The sequence below is a fragment of the Mauremys reevesii genome, linkage group 19 (genome assembly GCF_016161935.1).
Source record: "Mauremys reevesii isolate NIE-2019 linkage group 19, ASM1616193v1, whole genome shotgun sequence".
NCBI classification, from domain to species: Eukaryota; Metazoa; Chordata; order Testudines; family Geoemydidae; genus Mauremys; species Mauremys reevesii.
Window position 1 is genome coordinate 21,341,240 of NC_052641.1, and position 18,038 is coordinate 21,359,277.

Sequence of the window (18,038 nt, forward strand, 5' to 3'; positions counted from 1 at the left end):
GATCCAATCCAGTACAAAATATTTGTGGCCTTCCTAGTCAAACAAGCCCTAGAAAAGCCAGCCGATGCAGCATAAATGCCCATAAAGAAAACCTGTTAAATGGTGAGTAGTTACAGATGCCTGCAAATGAAAACTTGATGACTTACAACTTGAATGTGCCATGCGTAGATCTTCCCTTGCTGACACAGCAGGGGGTTCTGCCTTTTCACCATTACCTATATCTCCATTTCCCAGAAAATCCTCCCTGAGATTGAAGATTTTGTGGCTTGGGTGTGGGCAGTGCTGTATCCTTACCAACTTCACAAAGAATCAGAACAAAACTTAATACATCCTGAGGCTTTATTATACTTTTGTATGCATTCCTTCTGTGTTATAGAGCCACTGGTAAGCACAGGATTGTTGTGGTTTGAGGGTATTGTCCATGGACAGCATAAGGCAGAAGTTTCTCTGGTGACATGACTATATTGGTATTGTAATGCTAGGAAGCTGGAGAAGAAACATGGCCTTTGCATAGACTGCTCTGGCCCGTGGCAGTTCTCAGCTCTGTAGGTTTTGGGCACTGAACCTTCACTGACTTCGGTGGAAGCTATGGGTGCTCATCTCATCTGAAAATTGGGCCCAAGGTATCTAATATTGGATACACAAATTGAGGCATCCAAAATGAGTAGTCACTTTTGAAAATTTTAGCTCTAAATTTTCTAAAAATATTACCTCTGTAATTCTATCCAGCATCTGCATGGATTCGTCCCATGTGCCCAAGTAAATTTGCTAAACAGCTTTAATTTGTACACCCACATTTGAAAATGTACAGATTTTTCCTTAAAGAAGTACATTATTTGCCCCTTTTGTATCTCTTTCCCTCCTCACTTACATTCTTTGCCCCATTTTCTGCTCCTGTAACTTTTTATCCTGTGTGCAAGTTGAGTGGCTCATTGAATACCAAGAAACACATGGACATTTGCTTAGTTGTCTTTTCATTTAGTTTGCCTGGAAATAGGCAGTGTGTGATATACAATTTCTCCTGAATGAAGCCTTTCAAGTTATAAAATTATATGTTTCCTATCACTTTAGTATTTTTAAAAAGCTAATGTTTGTTTGCCTCTAGTCACTTTTTGTTTAAAATTTTGTTTATTAGTAAGAACTTAAGTTACTCATGGCTGCTAAATTTCTAGTGTACTGATGTTCATTCATTGTTTAATTTTTAAATTGCTGCTGTAGTGAAGAAAAATAATCCACACATACCTTGTGATAGTAAAAGGTGTTTGTTACTGGGTTCTTGTTCATTACTGTTATTGTAGGTCGTGTCCATTATTTGCTTATATTTTGCTCATATCATCCCAGGAGCCTGTATTTGAAGATTATCATCTTTCATTGCTGGGTGTAAAATGTAAAATTATAAATAATTAATTAAGCTTATCATTTGATTTATACACTTTCATTAGGCATGTCTGTAAAATCTTATTTAATATTCCCTTTCAGCTAAAAGATGAGTAGAGCTATACATTTGTATAAGTATACCCAGTCTATTTTCTACCAAACAGCAGGATATTTCTAAAATGTACAGTAGTTCTCAGTATAGTGAGAGTTTAGCAGCATATATTTTACAACTTAAGCCACTTTTATCCTTTGGGTGACAAACTTTGCTTGCTTCTTTCTTCCTTTAGCTGGTATCTTGGTTTGTCACAATTCCCTTTCCACTGAGCCTTTATTCCTCACTAAAGGTAGTCCCCATATACAGCTGGATTGCACAATTTTGTGTTTTTGCATAGGATGTGCTTGCATGTGTCAATAGTGTCAATACATCTTAACTAAAAAAAGTTACATTGAGACTAGTCATTTGCTTAATCTGCTATAATGATTCTTCCTCAAATATTTTCTATTCTGAATGTGATTAAAAGTTTTGCATGATACCAAATACTTAGATTTCTAAACCTTTCATTAAGCCTTTCCCTTATTCCAGTCTATTCTATATTTCTCTTCTTTTCTTCCATTAGTCCTACATTCTGCTGTCTATTGGAGCCTTGCTGCATGCTCTTCCTCAGGTATTCAGCATGAAAAGCTGACCAAAAAAATAAATAAAAATCACATGATGGACCTTTGCTAAGAGTTTAAGTAATAACATAGGGTTGATATACAGTGTAATATATTGAAGTTGACTTTAGCAGTACTGTAAATATCTTCATAACTCAGTTTAACGTTAGGAAACTATGGGTGGTGTATTTCTTGCTAAATGTATCACCATTTGATAGCACAATTTAAGTTCCTCTCAGCACAAGAACATAAAAAGAAAAATGGCAGAAGAGTGGTGTATTGTATTAGTAGCCTTATCATTGTTCACTAGTTAGCACTCTCTAAAACCTAAAGAAGTTTAACAAGATGCACTTGAAACAGAAAGTTTCTTATTCTGGCTTGTTAAACCATTACTTCCAGAAAATTGACATGGCTGATTGATTAGATGTTTGACTAAGTTAGTTATTGACATGCCTGTTTTTTGAGACCTTCAGTACATTGAGTAGCTATATTTGGGTTGTCTTTTTTGTGAGGAATATGAAATATAGATTCAAAGGACCCTCATGTGATCATTTGTGTTACAGCAGGGTTTTTTTTGTCTGTCTTGTTCACAGTAATTTAATTTTAAGATAAATAAATGTTATGTCCTTTGTTACCAAACCTTCTCATAATAGGTTTCTTGTATAGAGGTTTTGCATCACTATACAGTTAATGCATACACTGATAAGTGCTAATATATGTAATAATTCAATATGGTAATTTGCTGGTGAAAGTGACTCATTGTGTTTCGTACTGGCATTAGCTAAAGCAGAAGACAATGGAGTTAACCCGAGCATGCCAGAAGCAATACGAATTGGAGCAGGAACTGGCTTTTTATAAGATTGATGCCAAATTTGAGCCATTAAGTTATTTTCCACCAGAGGTAATTATTTAAAAAATAATGATTTTTTTTGTGTTTGTCCCCTCTGTTGTTTTGCATTCTAATGAAACTAAAAACGATGCAGGGCATGTTATTTACTGTAATTTTAAATAGATTTTGCTTTCTAAATAGTTATGGCTTGTCATTTGTGCAAATTAAACCTTGTTTGAAATTGCAAGTTATATATTTTTCTCTGCATGTTTTCTCGAAAGGCTTAAAGTCAATATTTTGTAATGTTACTATTAAGTGGCATTTAATATTTAAATATTATCAATGTTAATAGCTATAAATTTGTTTTGGCTGAGTAAAGCTAGTGAATAGATCATTCATTCTTACTGATAATTAGGCAATGGATTTTTCCCACTTTGGGCCTGATTCTGTAGCCCTTACTCACTCCGGGGTGAAAATCTGACCCTACTGAAGTCAGTAGTAGAACTCCCATTGACTTCAATGGGATCAGGATTTCTATTCACTATTTTACTTACAGGAATAACCCCCTTTTGGATTGTAGAGTTTGGACCTTCTCCTTTAGAGTGGAAGGAGACATCACAACAGAAGTATAAAAAGATCAATTAATGTTAAATACTCCTGGTGAACTACAAATGTATAGTTTTTGAAATATTCAAAAGGGTCTAAGTAAAGTTAAAGGACACCATCAAATAAAAATCACACTTCTGTTTGAATTTACATTTTTAATGTTACAAGTATAATCTAAATTTCTATAACTGTAAGAGATTAGCAGTAAACAATTCCTTAAGTTCATTTGACAGAAGTTTTTATATGGTCAGTTTCACCAAAGTGTCTGTAGGATTGTAGCCATAATCATTTTTTTCCATGTTGTTTGTCTGGGTCTGTCAATGAAGAACTCTTCATATATTTTTAAACTGTCTGGATTTCAAGTTGGTGGCCCTTTACATGTAGATTAAATTCAAGTTTAAATGTACAAAATCATGAATTACTTTTGAAACCTCATAAAACATTTACTGTGTATAAAAATAATTTAATATGTTTGTTCTTGTCATGTTTCAGAATGTTGAACTTGATGATGTACCTGGAGAAAGCCCTTACATTGGTAAAGCCAGGTACAAGAGAAATATGTATATCGGAAAAGGTTACATTGCTAATAAAGCTCAACAAATACAAGTTGGAAAAATTGAACTAGATGAAGAAGATCTACATAGGAACCAGCAGCTTAAATTGAAACTTCATCAAACTCTAGATGTTCAGTTAGAAGATAAAGAAAAAAAGATTCAAGCTGGTAAAGTTTTTTAAATTTTCTCAAGCAAAAATATGAAACCAGTTCACTTTATCTGATGTCAGTGGAACATTTTGATTTATGCTGAACTTCCCAACAAACTGCTCAAACTTTAGAATTAATGTTATATCTACATTTAGTATTTGATTGTGTATTTAGCCAATGAAGCTAAATTTCAAAATTACCATCAAATGACAAACAAAAAATGAGGACTGCAGTAAATTACTTTGAGAGTTTAGTATGAAGGGACTCGGTAATAAATATTATTATTTGATGTTTAACTTACAAAAATGTACTGTTAAGGGAAAGATTCATATGCAGATTTCAAATGCACTAGAGAGCAGATTTCTCCCTCTCTTATCCCTCCACCTCAACTAAGTAATGTAAGGTGAGTAAAATTGAAATGGGAAAAAGGTTAATGCCTTTGTATTGCAGATAAAATGCTGGATTGTCTCCTTCCATGGGCAACCCATTGGCTGGGAGGGGGTGTGGGCAGAGAAGCTACAACACTTAGTGAGTTTCACATTTGTGAGTTATCTGACAATTTGTTCAGTTGGAACAGTTTTGCGGGATCAGTAGAAGTCCTCCCAGCCACATGGAACCTCCAGATTTGCAGGGACTACAAGGGTTTACATCTTTGCACTGTTGATTTTCCTTTTACCAGTATCAGCATGGTTTCAGCAAGGGTGTTGATGCCATTGCCTGAGCCCCTCACAGCTGTGCAGTAACAGCTGTGGGGACTGCAGAGAAACAGACACTGCTTGATGTAACATTGGTTCCCAATGGTACAACTGGAATACCAGCCAGGAATGATGCCAAGTTAAATAGCCAGTCCCAAGTTCAGCTCTCATCCTTATCCTGAAAACACATTGGAGCCAAATTTTCCCCACAGGGCACTCTTTGAGTAGTTTCTCTAGGGTGAAAAGATAATGTCAGGAGTGGTTTTTTTTGTTTAAATCTTTCCCACTTCCATATCCTCAAGGAGTTCAGGAGTTCTGCCTGAGTTGGCTGGGCCATCTGAGTCAGTTGTAGAGTTCATTAGGATAATCACGTAAAGCAATATATTGTATATTTATCAAGCATACGAGGGAGAAATCAAATTAAGAAAATTGTTATGATTAAGTATTTGGCAAAAAGTAATTGTGAAAGATCTTATTTATGTGATGCTTTGAGATATAGCAACTTTGTTCACCAGGGTCTCACTTAGATTATGTCTACAGAGCAGCTCAGAGAGGGCTTCCCAGTACAGTAGACTGACACGCACTTGCTCTACGTGAGCTAGCACACTTAAAATAACAGTGCAGCTGTGGTGGCAACAGCATGGGTGGTGGCTTGGGCTAGTCTCCCAAGTACATACCCATGGGGTCAGGCAGGATAGTACGCAGGCAGCATTCATATCCTCGGGGGGACATAGTCTAGAGAGGATATGGAGGAAACAGATAATATATATCCATGTTATACAGAAATCATTAAAGTGTGTCTTCTTTTTTTTAATTATTTATTAATTTTGCAGCCGAAGGAAAATTAGCAGAACTGCAAAATGAAATAGTAAGTGCAGAGCAACACGTTTTAAAAGCAAAGGAGGAACTTAAACAACTGCAAGACACCATGGTTCAGAAAAAAGTATGTAAAGGCTAACAAAAATGTGAAGATAAAGAATAAAAATGTTTGAAGCAATGTAGACATAGAAAATGTAATAATATGCTCCTCCCAGTTTTGCCAAGAAGTCTGATTAAGATGAGATTTTTTTTTCCCTTTCTTTACTTTCCCTTGGAATTTTTAAAATACACTTAAATGAGGCTTTTAAAATAAATATTCAGACACCAGGTCTCAGGGGACTTCCTGGCTCATTGGGCCAAGGTTACACAATTCGGAGATTCTAAAAGGTTTGTTGCCAAAGAGCTAACAACATATTCCTATTTTCATAGCTAACTTGTGAGAGAGAGAGAGTACTGTAAGCACTTGTCATCTGAGCAAAAGAACCAGAAACAAGATGTCAGCAAGCTGGAGTTTCTAGTTTGCATCTTAATTTAGGTTAATGCAGACTATAACAACTCCATGTGTATCAACTATATCTTTCAAAAAGATTCTGAATCAGCTATGTATTTCCACGCTTAATTAGCTGTTTTTCCATGCCTCAACTCCAGATTTCAGAAGCAGAGAAGGAAAGTCTTCAACAGCAACTGAGTGGCAAGATATTTCTCCTAAATCAGCTACGAGAGGAAGCTTTGAAACTAGAAAAACAGATGGAAAAACAGAAGCAAGAAATAGGGAATAAGCAAAAGGAGATTGAAGACTTGCAGAGTTTTATAGATTCCGTAGATCCAAAAGATCCAAGATATGTAAGTAAAGTACTAAAAAGTAAATATGGAAACCTAGCTTTTCTATGTCAGGTTTTTGTATTAAGATATACTTTTTGTTAGTTAGAATTCTGAATAAATATTTAACTAGAATCTCATTACACCTAATTTTATAAAACATAATATGCTCTTCATACTATTTTAGCAATATTTTTAGCTTGTGACAGATTCTTTTAGCTTGTGAGCTACTTATAAGATAATTGCTTCCTTTAGTTGGTTGGTATTAAAGATGTGTAATTACCTCAGAATTTAAAATTGGTTTCCACTTTTATCAAATATATTTATGTAAGGAGGGTCCAGATTCAGAAAGGTATTTAGGCACCTAACTCCCATTGAAATTAATGGAAACTAGGCATCTTTTGAGGATCTAGGACTAACTATTTAACTAAAAATGTTTACATTCTTGAGTTAAACGACATAAACATTAAGTTATAAGCTGTAACTGTTTCCATCTGTGGAAATTTAAATATTCAAGACAAGTTACTAAAAAGTCATAGAAGTTATGGCATTGTGTTCATTTTTACTATGTGCTACATTAGGGGTTCCCAAACTGGGAGTCAGGACCCCTCGGGGTCGCGAGGTTATTACATAGGGGGGTCACGAGCTGTCAGCCTCCACCCCAAACCCCACTTTGCATCCAGCATTTATAATGGTGTTAAATATATAAACGTGTTTTTATTTATAAGGGAGGGGGCCTCACTCAGAGGTTTGCTATGTGAAAGGCGTCATCAGTACAAAAGTTTGAGAATTACTGTGCTACATTGTATCTGTAGATCCTAAGGCCCCAGATGTATTCAGGGAGATGCTTGAAGGCAATGAGGTTCCATGCAGGCACAGGGTCTACCTGCGTACATCTCTTTGCAGGATCAGAGTCCAAGTGATTAAGCCACTGAACTAATCTATGTTAAATAGGAGGTAACTGTTGCATCTCCATAGTTAAGGCCCGGACCCTCCAATGAGGTTTGCACATTGGAATGGTGGGGTCTGCCTTTGTGGAACATCTTGCAGGACTGGATATCAAAGCTGGAACCTGGCTTCTGTTAAAAGCTCTAATTTTGACAAGAGTGAGGTTTGTCTGATTCGTCTTACGGAGGACTATATTTCTCTCCCCCCGATACCTTCCCTTAAATGAAAGTATTTTCAACTTTACCACAATGGTCAGGTGTCATTAAGGGTTTTGTGATAATGGGAGGGAGACAGCCCCCCCCCTCAAAAAAAAGTACAACTATCTATCACACACTTGTATTAGATTATAATTCTGAAATATTTAGGCCTGAATATTTTTAAACTATTCCTTCATTAGGGTGGTCAGAAAAAACAACCATTGACTTCTGTGAGCACTGGATCAGACCTTTACAGTCTATGGGACAGATTCTAGACCTGTCTATGGCTCCTTTAATGCTATTCCAGAAAGGCAAAATCAGGACCTTTCCCCCATTTGCAGTGGTAGTACAACTGACAAATGTCCTTTGCTACAGTTGACTGGAGAAGGAAGCAAGAGAAATAGAAACAAAGTGTCCTGACTTTTTTCTCTCTGCCCTTATTTATGCCTGCTTCTGCTTTCCTACAACAGTGCTGGTGGTGGCTGTGCAATAGGAACGTTGTGCAACAGAGAGGTTAATGCACAATTGCCTTTTCATTTCCTATACCCCTGCATGGACCATGTCTGTGCAAGATTAGTGTTCTTTAGTGTCCATCCTTCAGCAAGGAGAGCATATGGATCTGCATTGTTGTAGAAGAAATTTCCGTTCATGAATGCCTAGAATGCAAATACTGACATTCCAAGGAATCTATGTGGAAGGGCCTGTTTTTTATCTATACAAGCAGTATTTAAAAGTTTATCTTTAACATACTTGTGGTGTATAATTTCAGTGAATATTATGTACTGCAGGTTTAAATTAAACTACAGTGAGTTTTTTTTTAAATGTGTCCTAAAATCAAAGCTATTATAAAATAAAAGCTGTTCAGATGTGCATTCCATATCTATTGTCTATTTATATGAATACACACAAAAAAGTATTCCCATGCCTGGCCTCCGCTTTCATCTGAGACCCAGACTTTCAAATCTGCAGTTAAGAAAATAAAATAGGAGGATTGTAACAGTCTGTGTGTTTCAGGGAAGAAACTGCTTTCTCAGAGGACAAGCCCAGCCTCTTGGGGAGTAGACTGACTGTTACTAACTCCGTAGTCGATTGGCTACATACACAGCTTCCTGTGTTGTGATTTAAAGCAAACAGGGCAGAATACAGCTTGTGGAGACAAGTAGAGATTGGAGAGCATGTTACTTTACTTTGTCATGTCAAAAGCTCTCAGCCTTTGCAGCTTCCCATGGTTTCAAACCACATTCTTACCAGAGTGTAATCGTCAAATAGAGACGTTTGGAGGAAAGAGAAGACAGAAGAGAAACCATGTTTGATTTTAAGCTGCTGCTTTCCATCATTTAGATTTCAGTTCATCATTAAAATGGATTCTAAATTAGGGGTGGAGCTTTTTGCACATGACTTCAAAGAAAGAAAAGACAAAGCTGTAAGTGTTTATTTTTAACAATCCTCTTGTGACATTCAACAGTTATAGCAAAATAATCATTCAACAACAGCAGCTGTGCTTAATCTTATTAATTAGAACTGTACTTTGGAAGTTAGAAATTAAGTTAGACTGGATTTTTTTTTTAAATGGGTGACAATGTTTAGTTACAGTAATATGACTACTGAGAATTGTAATGTTTTTATTTGCATACTTTTAAAAATATATTGAGTATGATGTCTTCCTTACAGACTGCAATTTTGTTTAAAAGTAAAGCAGATATGAGTTAAATCTTATATTGCTTTAATTATAAATTAAAATGACTTGCAGTAAAACAGCTTTCAAAAAATATTTTGAAATGTTAGCAAAGTTTTAAGACTTTCATATAATAGCTAGATAAAAGTGAAATGTGTATGTTTGGGGCAGCGGCATAAGAGAAATTGTTTTATTATTAAAACAAAAACTATGTATGAATTGTTTGTAAATGTTTCAATACCAATGAACAGCGTAGTACTATTTTTATGGTCTTTTATTTGGTTTTGTTTGCCACTGTGCTGCCAAGAAGTGTGGTTGAAGTCCGTGGAGACTGCAGGTGCTGAGTACTCCTCAGGATTTGCCCCATGTTGGTAAATCAGACTGTCAGATATAAACTTACTATTTGAACAGAGGCCAGTATTCGAACAACTACACTGTTGTAACTCTGACTGCATTCAGCTCTGCGGATAATTTACACAGCTCAAGTTAGAGAGAGATTTCTGTCTGTTTTTAGTTGATATTGGGCCACCACAGCTTAAGTGAACGTATCATGTAGATTTAGAAAAAATATTAAGAGCTCTAGGGAGCTTGAAAGCTTGTCTCTTTTAATTAACAGAAGTTTGTCTAATAAAAAATATTACCTCACCCACCTTCTTTTTTTTTTTTTTTTTTTTTTAAAGGCTAATCAGAGATGAAGCCAAAATTATTAGACTGTGACGCTTGGCTGGCTTGCTAGTTGTTTTCTGTACTGTCATGTAGAATATCTTGGTTTGTTAGCTAATTTCTTCCCAGGCCATAGCCTGCTAGGGCTGTGGAGGTAGCCGCTCAGCCCTAGGGGAAATAGAGAATGAATGAATGCCTTGTGTTCCTCAATTACTAAAGAGCAGTGTTCATGGGTTTTGAAGGGGGTCTTGTTTGTAATTTCTTGGCTGAAAGGGGTAATGAAGTGGTGGTAGTTAGCTTGGAAAATGGCAGTTCTTGGAACTGTAAGAGATACATATGATCTTCTTACTCTGGGCAGGAATGTGGTGTTTTGGGTTTGTTTGTTTTTTTAAAAAACACTGTTTGCTATAGAGACTTCATCTGTCTGAGATGAGGGTCCAAAGACTGCGCCTTTTTGGGCAATAAACCGGAAATAATAAGCTATGGAAGGTACAAATTGTTGGTGCAGCTCATTTCCAGTAGTAATGGGACACTTCAGGAGAAATGAGCCAGATAACTTATTTAGTTTAACAATACATTTTTTTAAATTCTTACTAATAAATATACAAAATGTATCCATTTATCTGTAATCCACAGGCTCACATGACAGCTCAGAAAGCAAGTAAAGAACAGCAGCTTGACATGATGAACAAACATTACAAACAGCTTGAAAGTCGCCTGGATGAAATGCTTTCTAGGATTGCTAGGGAAACTGAGGAAATTAAGGATCTGGAGCAACAGCTTACAGATGGTAAAGAGCACTGGTTTTGTTTGTTTGTTTTTTAACTTTGTTTCCTTAGGAACATTAAATCTGTATTCGAACATAACTGAGATACAAGAGATGTAGGAAATAGGGCTGTCAATCGATTAAAAAAATTAATCACACTGTTAATAATAGAATACCATTTATTTAAATATTTGTGGATGTTTTCTACATTTTCAAATATATTGATTTCAATTACAACAGAATACAAAGTGTACAGTGCTCACTTTATATTGTTTTATTACAAATAGTTGCACTGTAAAAAAAATAGTATATTTCAGTTCACCTAATATAAGTACTGTAGTGCAATCTCTTTATCATGAAAGCTGAACTTACAAATGTAGAATTATGTACAAAAATAACTGCATTCAAAAATAAAACTATGTAAAACTTTAGAGCCTACAAGTCCACTCGGTCCTACTTCAGCCAATCGCTCAGACAAAGAAGTTTGGTTACATTTTCAGGAGATAATGCTGCCTGCTTCTTATTTACAACGTCACCTGAAAGTGAGAACAGGTGTTCGTATGGCACTGTTGTAACTGGCGTCGCAAGATATTTATGTGCAAGATGCGCTAAAGATTCCTATGTTCCTTCATGCTTCAGTCACCATTCCAGAGGACATGCGTCCATGCTGATGACGGGTTCTGCTCGATAATGATCCAAAGCAAAGCGGCCCGATGCATATTCATTTTAATCTGAGTCAGATGCCACCAACAGAAGGATGATTTATTTATTTTTTTGGTGGTTCAGGTTCAGTTGTTTCTGCATCAAAATGTTGCTCTTTTAAAACTTCTGAAAGCATGCTCCACACCTTAAACCTTGGGTCGAGTGCTATCGCTATTTTTAGAAATCTCACATTGGTACCTTCTTTGCGTTTTGTCAAATCTGCAGTGACAGTGTTCGTAAATCAAACAACATATGCTGGGTCATCATCCAAGACTGCTATAACATGAAATATATGGCAGAATGCAGGTAAAATAGAACAGGAGACGTACAATTCTCCCCCAAGAAGTTCAGGCACAAGTTTAATTAATGCACTGTTTTTTTAACAAGCATCACCAGCAAGGAAGAATGTCCTCCTGAATGGTGGCTGAAGCATGAAGGAACATACAAATGTTTAGCATATCTGGCACGTAAATACCTTGCAATGCTGGCTACAAAAGTGCCATGCAAAATGCCTGTTCTCACTTTCAGGTGACATTGTAAAGAAGAAGCAGGCAGCAGTATCTCCCGTAAATGTAAACAAACTTGTTTGTCTTAGTGTTTGGCTGAACAAGAAGTAGGACTGAGTGGACTTGTAAGCTGTAAAGTTTTACATTGTTTCATAACTGAACTCAAAAACAAAACAAACAAAAAAAATCTACATTTGTAAGTTACACTTTCACAATAGAGATTGCACTACAGTACTTGTATGAGGGGAATTGAAAAATACAAATATTTGCACTATAAAAAAAAGTAATAAAAACTAATAAAGTGAGTACTGTACACTTTGTATTCTGTGTTGTAATAGAAATAAATATATTTGAAAAATATAGAAAATCATCAAAAATATTTAATACATTTCAATTGGTATTCTATTGTTTAACAGTGCGATTAATCGCGATTAACTCAAAATAATTAAGTGATTTAAAAAATTAATCACATGAGTTAACTGCGATTAATCGACAGCCCTAGTAGGAAAGGATTGAAAATTATTCCTAACTGATCTGAAAGGAAAAAAATGCGATAATTCTCAAATGAGTCCACCTTAGAGGAAAAGAGCTGGAAAATACAGGTCACCAAAACATTATGTATTTCTCACCAAGGCTTTCATTGGCAAAGGAATATTGCGTTGATAAGGAGGTTGATACACAATCTTGATGGGGAGAGCCAGCAGCAACACTCTTCCCTGTTGCATGGAAGATTCAGATCTCTTGCTTAACAAGCTGAGTGTATTTCATCACTTGACAGCATCATGGATATGCCATAAATTAGTGGCCTTCAGCCATAAGAATGGGGTGATTTCTCTTCTCCTTATATGAATGTGACATCTTGATAGTCCAAGTGGTATTATGAAATCGTCTAGTTACGGTTACTACATGTTGATTGAAACTGTTGTCAGAGTCAGAACTTTTAGAAAACTATTACATGGTAGAAAAGCTATAGTCTCTGCTGACTGTTAAGGGGTCCTCTTATATCACCATCTGCATGGAAAGACTATCATATTAATTGATTTGATCACTTCGGTTTTGAAAACAGATTTAAGAAATCCCATTCATTGGTATTACTATGGACAAGATACTATAAATCACTGTTATGTGAAAGCACATGCCTAGCTCAAAGATTAAATATTTTCAAATGCTTCATAAATCTTATCATAATCATCATTACTGTTTAAGTGAATTGAAAGGTGAAGTTGTATAGCCATGTACAGGCAGAATATCTTGAAGGCAATGTCCTTTGTCCCTGGAGAATATTGCATCCTAAACATCTCTCAGAATTCTTCTTTGGCCACTACTGAACAGCAGTAGTAATTAATTCAGGAGGGATGTTTTTCTTCCCTAAAAGAAAAAGGGAAAAATCTAGCTCTAATAAGAGGAAAAATGAGAGTTACGGTAGGGGTGGGGAATATTATATGAAATAGTGTTTACTTTTACTTTATGTGTTGGACAGTTAAAATGCAGTTAATACTATGTACAGAAGCCTCAAATAACTGGGTGGGGGGTTGGCTTTTAGACAGTGTGATTTCAAGCAGCTAGAACAAAAAGAAACATATACTAACATGATATTAATTTTGCAGAAAGATTTAGACTCAGTGAATATAAAAATGACCTTTCCATTTTGTCTTTATAAATTAAAATAATAAAATTAAATAGTTTAATCCTTGTTCCAGTAAACTAGAAAATGCACACTTAATATTTTAAGCTGTTGTTCCAAATCAGGAAAATATTAAGTGGACAGAGTTAAAGGAGATCAAAGAGGGAACAATATAGAATACAAAATGTGTCTTAAATGGCTGCATATTAACCTAGTATAATGTCACATCAGGACACATTTTAGAGAAGAGATTTTTTTTGAAACCCTAACTGTTGTTTCTCTAGAATTAGATATTCCAAGTACATGAGAAGTTACTCTAAACTAGATAACACACACAAGTTGGTTCAAGTAGTAAGTACAATTGAGCCACTAAGTAGTAATGACTTGAGTTGTACCAAAAATCTAACACTAAAATATGGGTGACTAATTTTTTTAAACTAGTTTTCTCTCAAAAAAAAAAAGTGGAAAAAAACTTAGATTCAGCTAAATTAACAATGTTCTGATCTTCAAAACTTGACAATTTGTGATTGAACACCTCCCTTGTGACATTTTTTATGTCTTGTATTCAGAAGAGTAACAGTATTCAGAAACGGCACTGGAGGATTAGGAATCTCTATTTTGTTCATCTTGTATTCCTTTATTTGAAAAAAAGAGTTCTCTTGCATACTCTAATTTCATTGTGTACCTTCGTGCAGGTCAAATAGCAGCAAATGAAGCACTGAAGAGGGATTTAGAAGGTATTATCATTGGGTTACAGGAATACCTTGAGAGTGTTAAGGGTCAGGCCAAGCAGGCCAGTGATGAATGTAAGGAGTTGCAGAAGGATAAGGAGGCTTTGCTGCAAAGATTGACTGAACTGGAAGAGGAAAAAAATCAGCTGGAAATAGTTGCCATGGATGCCGAAAACATGAGAAAAGTAAGATTTAGGAATACCTGAGTCTTCCCAAAGCCATATCTCTGGGGAATAAAAATAGAAACTGAATTCTGAACTGCAAAATAAAATTTCCCTGGGACAAATTCTGCTCTCTTATATGGTAACTTCAGTGGGTTTTAAAACTGTAACTGAGAACAGAATTTGGCCTATAATATTTAAAACACAAATCGCATACAGCAAATGGAGATTATTCTAAGGGACAGTCAAGGTATATTTTGTATATTTTTCTTATGGTGGAACTCTCCCAGAAATCCAGACTTAGACTTTTGCTCCTTGGACCAAAGGCTGATTTGCACTTACACTAGCACAAGTTGCTCCAACATCAGTATGGCGCATCTATGTGGCTACACTGTTGCAAAATAAACAAGTGTAGACAGTCTTAGATTAAGAATACTCTACTGATTTATTCTAGCAACCACCTTTCCTGCTCGCTCTCTCTTTCCACCTAAGGAACCCTCCCCTTTTTAAATTGCAGTTTGCACTACTCTCTCTCTCTACCAGTGGGTTGTGCAATTAAGTACCTCTGAGGCAGGTATCAAAGCTAGTCAGTGAAACTATCCCACAGGAGATGCTCTTGGAACAATAAGTGCTAAACCATCATTCTCAAAGCCAAAGATAAGTGACCACCACAGCTGAGCTTCCTCAGCCCAGAACCTGAACTAACTGATAATTCCCATACTCAGGTTTTCCACACCAAATAGTTACCACCAAGCTGATGGGTATGTCATCCAGTTGTTAAAGACCAATTTTATTGTCCTGCTAGGAGTAAAATTAGACTTAAGAGAAACAAATGTCTGTGGTTCTAACCTGGAAGTTCTCTTATTTGTATTATGTGTGTGTGTGGTGGGGGGGGGGGGGCTTTGTATAGTGCTTAGCACAACAGCAGCACCCTAGACTACTCATATATATATTTTTATCTACAGTTATATTTGAACGTCAACTACAACTAGTTCTAACTGTCCCTGACTATAGTGGTCATGAATGGTACCCTTACTCTGCTCTTCTAGATGTGGTAATAATTGTTAATCCCTGGAAGCCAGGAGATAGCCAGGCAATGTGCTCCAGTAAATCCTGACAGTTGAATATGCTGCATTTGCTAGCATCAAGAAATTAACTAGAAATATGAACAGAATCATAAATAATGTGTGTATTTCTAAGTTGAATGTGCAATTTCAGGAAATTGCAGAGCTTGAATGTGCACTCCAAGAGCAACGAGAAGTAAATGAATCTCTTAGAGAGGCACAAGGGGATGTCAGTGCATATGAGGCTGAACTGGAGGCTCAACTTAAAGTCAGAGATGTTGAAGCCAATCAACAGAAGGAAGAATTGGAGAGACTAAAACAACTTAGTCAGGTGAGAATAGAATTACTGTGACATCAAATGAAAATAGTTCTTTTTTTTAAAAGGGTGATCTAGCTTGAAAAACATAAGTGGACTTTACTCAAGTTTTTTTTTTGTTTTTAGATCTAGAAATATTTTTTTTACCTTCCAAGTCTGGGAAGAATGAAAGTTCCAGGGAAGCTGTTCTTATCAGCTGTTTGTTTTGGTTTTTTTTAAAAGCCCTCTGAGTTCATGATAAAAATTCTAATATCCATGTTTTTGATGAAAACATTTTTGGCTATTTATAACACAATGTCAATGTCAAAATCCAGTTAATCCTGCTTTTAGTTATCCATTTTAAGAGTTTTGTTAGTATATTATGCTAATTATAAAACTTTTCCATCTCCTTCTTTGTTACTGTGATGGAACTTTTCTTTGTAATAGTCAGAAATCCCTTTCTTTTAAAGAGATCCCCTTTTAATGGTTTAAAGTAATGTATGTAGCAAGGAACTTAAACAAATATGAATAATAATTCCTTTGTTAATGATGGGTCTTATTTTTGCATTCGGTAACTTCAAGTTTAGTAAGGAAACGTTCCTTATGTTCAAGTAGCAATTATGTTTCATAAGGCAATGTAACCAGTATGGTTCGTAGTTGCCATTTTGGTATGATTTATAACTTTATCTGGAAAGCAAGATACAGCATATTTTTGGGCTCTCCATGGAGAATATACTCTGACTAAAAACAGACTAGCAATTGTGACTTTCCAGAAATACAGTTGGAAGAATATTGGTTACCCAAACATAAAGAAGTGCCATTACCACAGTCTTCTGAAGTTTAGCATAGGGCTTGTCTGAAAACTGTCTTTCAGAAATTTCCCCAGATGGGCATCCTGGCCCATAGAGAATGGGGACACAAGTCGTCAAATACAGTTCCCATTTTTAGACACAATTTTTCAGTTTTTGCTAAAAACTGAAAAACTCCCTTGGAAAACGTTGACTTTTTTTTTTTTTTTTAATTTCATTAGAAGTTTCAACAAGCAGGGGTGGCTCTAAGGATTTTGCTGCCCCAAGCATGGCGTGCCTGCGGGAGGTCCTCCAAAGCCGCGGGACCAGCGGACCCTCCACAGGCAAACCAGCCTGCCTGCCGCCTTCGTGCCGCCGGCAGAGCGCCCCCCCCACCCCCCGCGGCTTGCCACCCCAAGCACGCGCTTGGCGTGCTGGGGCCTGGAGCCACCCCTGTCAACAAGGGGATTTTGGACCAGCTCTAGTTTAGCACCTTTTATAATTCAGTTAATTTTGTTGTTTTGAAAAGTACAATTGTTCTGGTTTTTAAATCTGAAAACTTTGTTATTATAGATGGAACACTCAGCCCTGCAAGCTGAACTTGAAAAAGAAAGGCAGGCATTAGAAAATGCTCTTACCAAAGCACAAATATCAGAAGAGAAGGAAGAGGAAAACAATAAGCTACTTTCCCAGCTCAAACAATTGCAGGTTAAATACTTATTCATTTTTTGTCTCAGAATTCACCTGGAATGTTCTTTTTTTTCCCCCTAAAGGAAAATTAATATGGATTTTCCTCCTCTATGTACTCTGCATCTGTTTGAGAATCTTAAGTAGCATCTCTGACTCCTTTCTCCCTAATGTTAATACTCCTAACCCAAAAGCCCCATGTTGCAGTCATCATCCTTCTGTTTTTGAGGTCTGAATTGGGCTATCAAGACTGCTCCATGATATTCCAGAGGGATTGGTTATTGTTTTATGTAAAACATGTCCTTCCTTCCAGCTCAGTGCATGTGGGTGAGAAAGAGGCTTAGTTATTCCAGGTTTCAGAACTGCTGAGCACACTTGGTTCCCATTAAATTTGCAGAGAAATATAGTATCCTGCAAGAGAAAAACTGAATATCAAGAGTATGTTGGAGTAGGTTCTAGTCAAATCAGAAATTAAATTAAATTGGAGGTAGATTTACTACCTTACACTTCTTGTTTCCTGGCTTAGGGATAATGTGGATATGTGTATTTGTCCTTCTGTTGTCTGAACAAGTATTCCTTAGGGGCAGCACCACAAGTGCAAAAAGAAGTCTCTGCTCTCCAACGTAAATAGTCAGCAACTCAGAGCCTCAGACAGACAACAGGGACACAAAAGGAAAGGTCCAGTTTTGTAAAGTGCAGACTGCTCCTGATTCTTGCTGAAAATTAGTT

At 36.3% G+C, this 18,038-nt stretch overlaps 1 protein-coding gene across 9 annotated transcripts in view; it reads left to right on the forward strand.

Moving 5' to 3' along the window:
• Nucleotides 1–18,038, forward strand: part of CNTRL (centriolin) — a 58,710-nt gene that overhangs the window by 9,046 nt on the left and 31,626 nt on the right. For 6 of the 9 annotated variants that reach the window (XM_039505970.1, XM_039505967.1, XM_039505969.1 and 3 more), the window contains 9 exons: nucleotides 1,995–2,042; nucleotides 2,813–2,932; nucleotides 3,959–4,187; nucleotides 5,698–5,807; nucleotides 6,332–6,526; nucleotides 10,622–10,775; nucleotides 14,279–14,499; nucleotides 15,694–15,870; nucleotides 17,196–17,330. In XM_039505970.1, the coding sequence (XP_039361904.1) occupies nucleotides 1,995–2,042; nucleotides 2,813–2,932; nucleotides 3,959–4,187; nucleotides 5,698–5,807; nucleotides 6,332–6,526; nucleotides 10,622–10,775; nucleotides 14,279–14,499; nucleotides 15,694–15,870; nucleotides 17,196–17,330 (1,389 nt within the window). Of the gene's footprint in view, nucleotides 1–1,994; nucleotides 2,043–2,812; nucleotides 2,933–3,958; nucleotides 4,188–5,697; nucleotides 5,808–6,331; nucleotides 6,527–8,806; nucleotides 9,071–10,621; nucleotides 10,776–14,278; nucleotides 14,500–15,693; nucleotides 15,871–17,195; nucleotides 17,331–18,038 lie in introns of those variants that run through there. The other 3 variants (XM_039505973.1, XM_039505975.1, XM_039505976.1) reach the window with 2 other exon arrangements.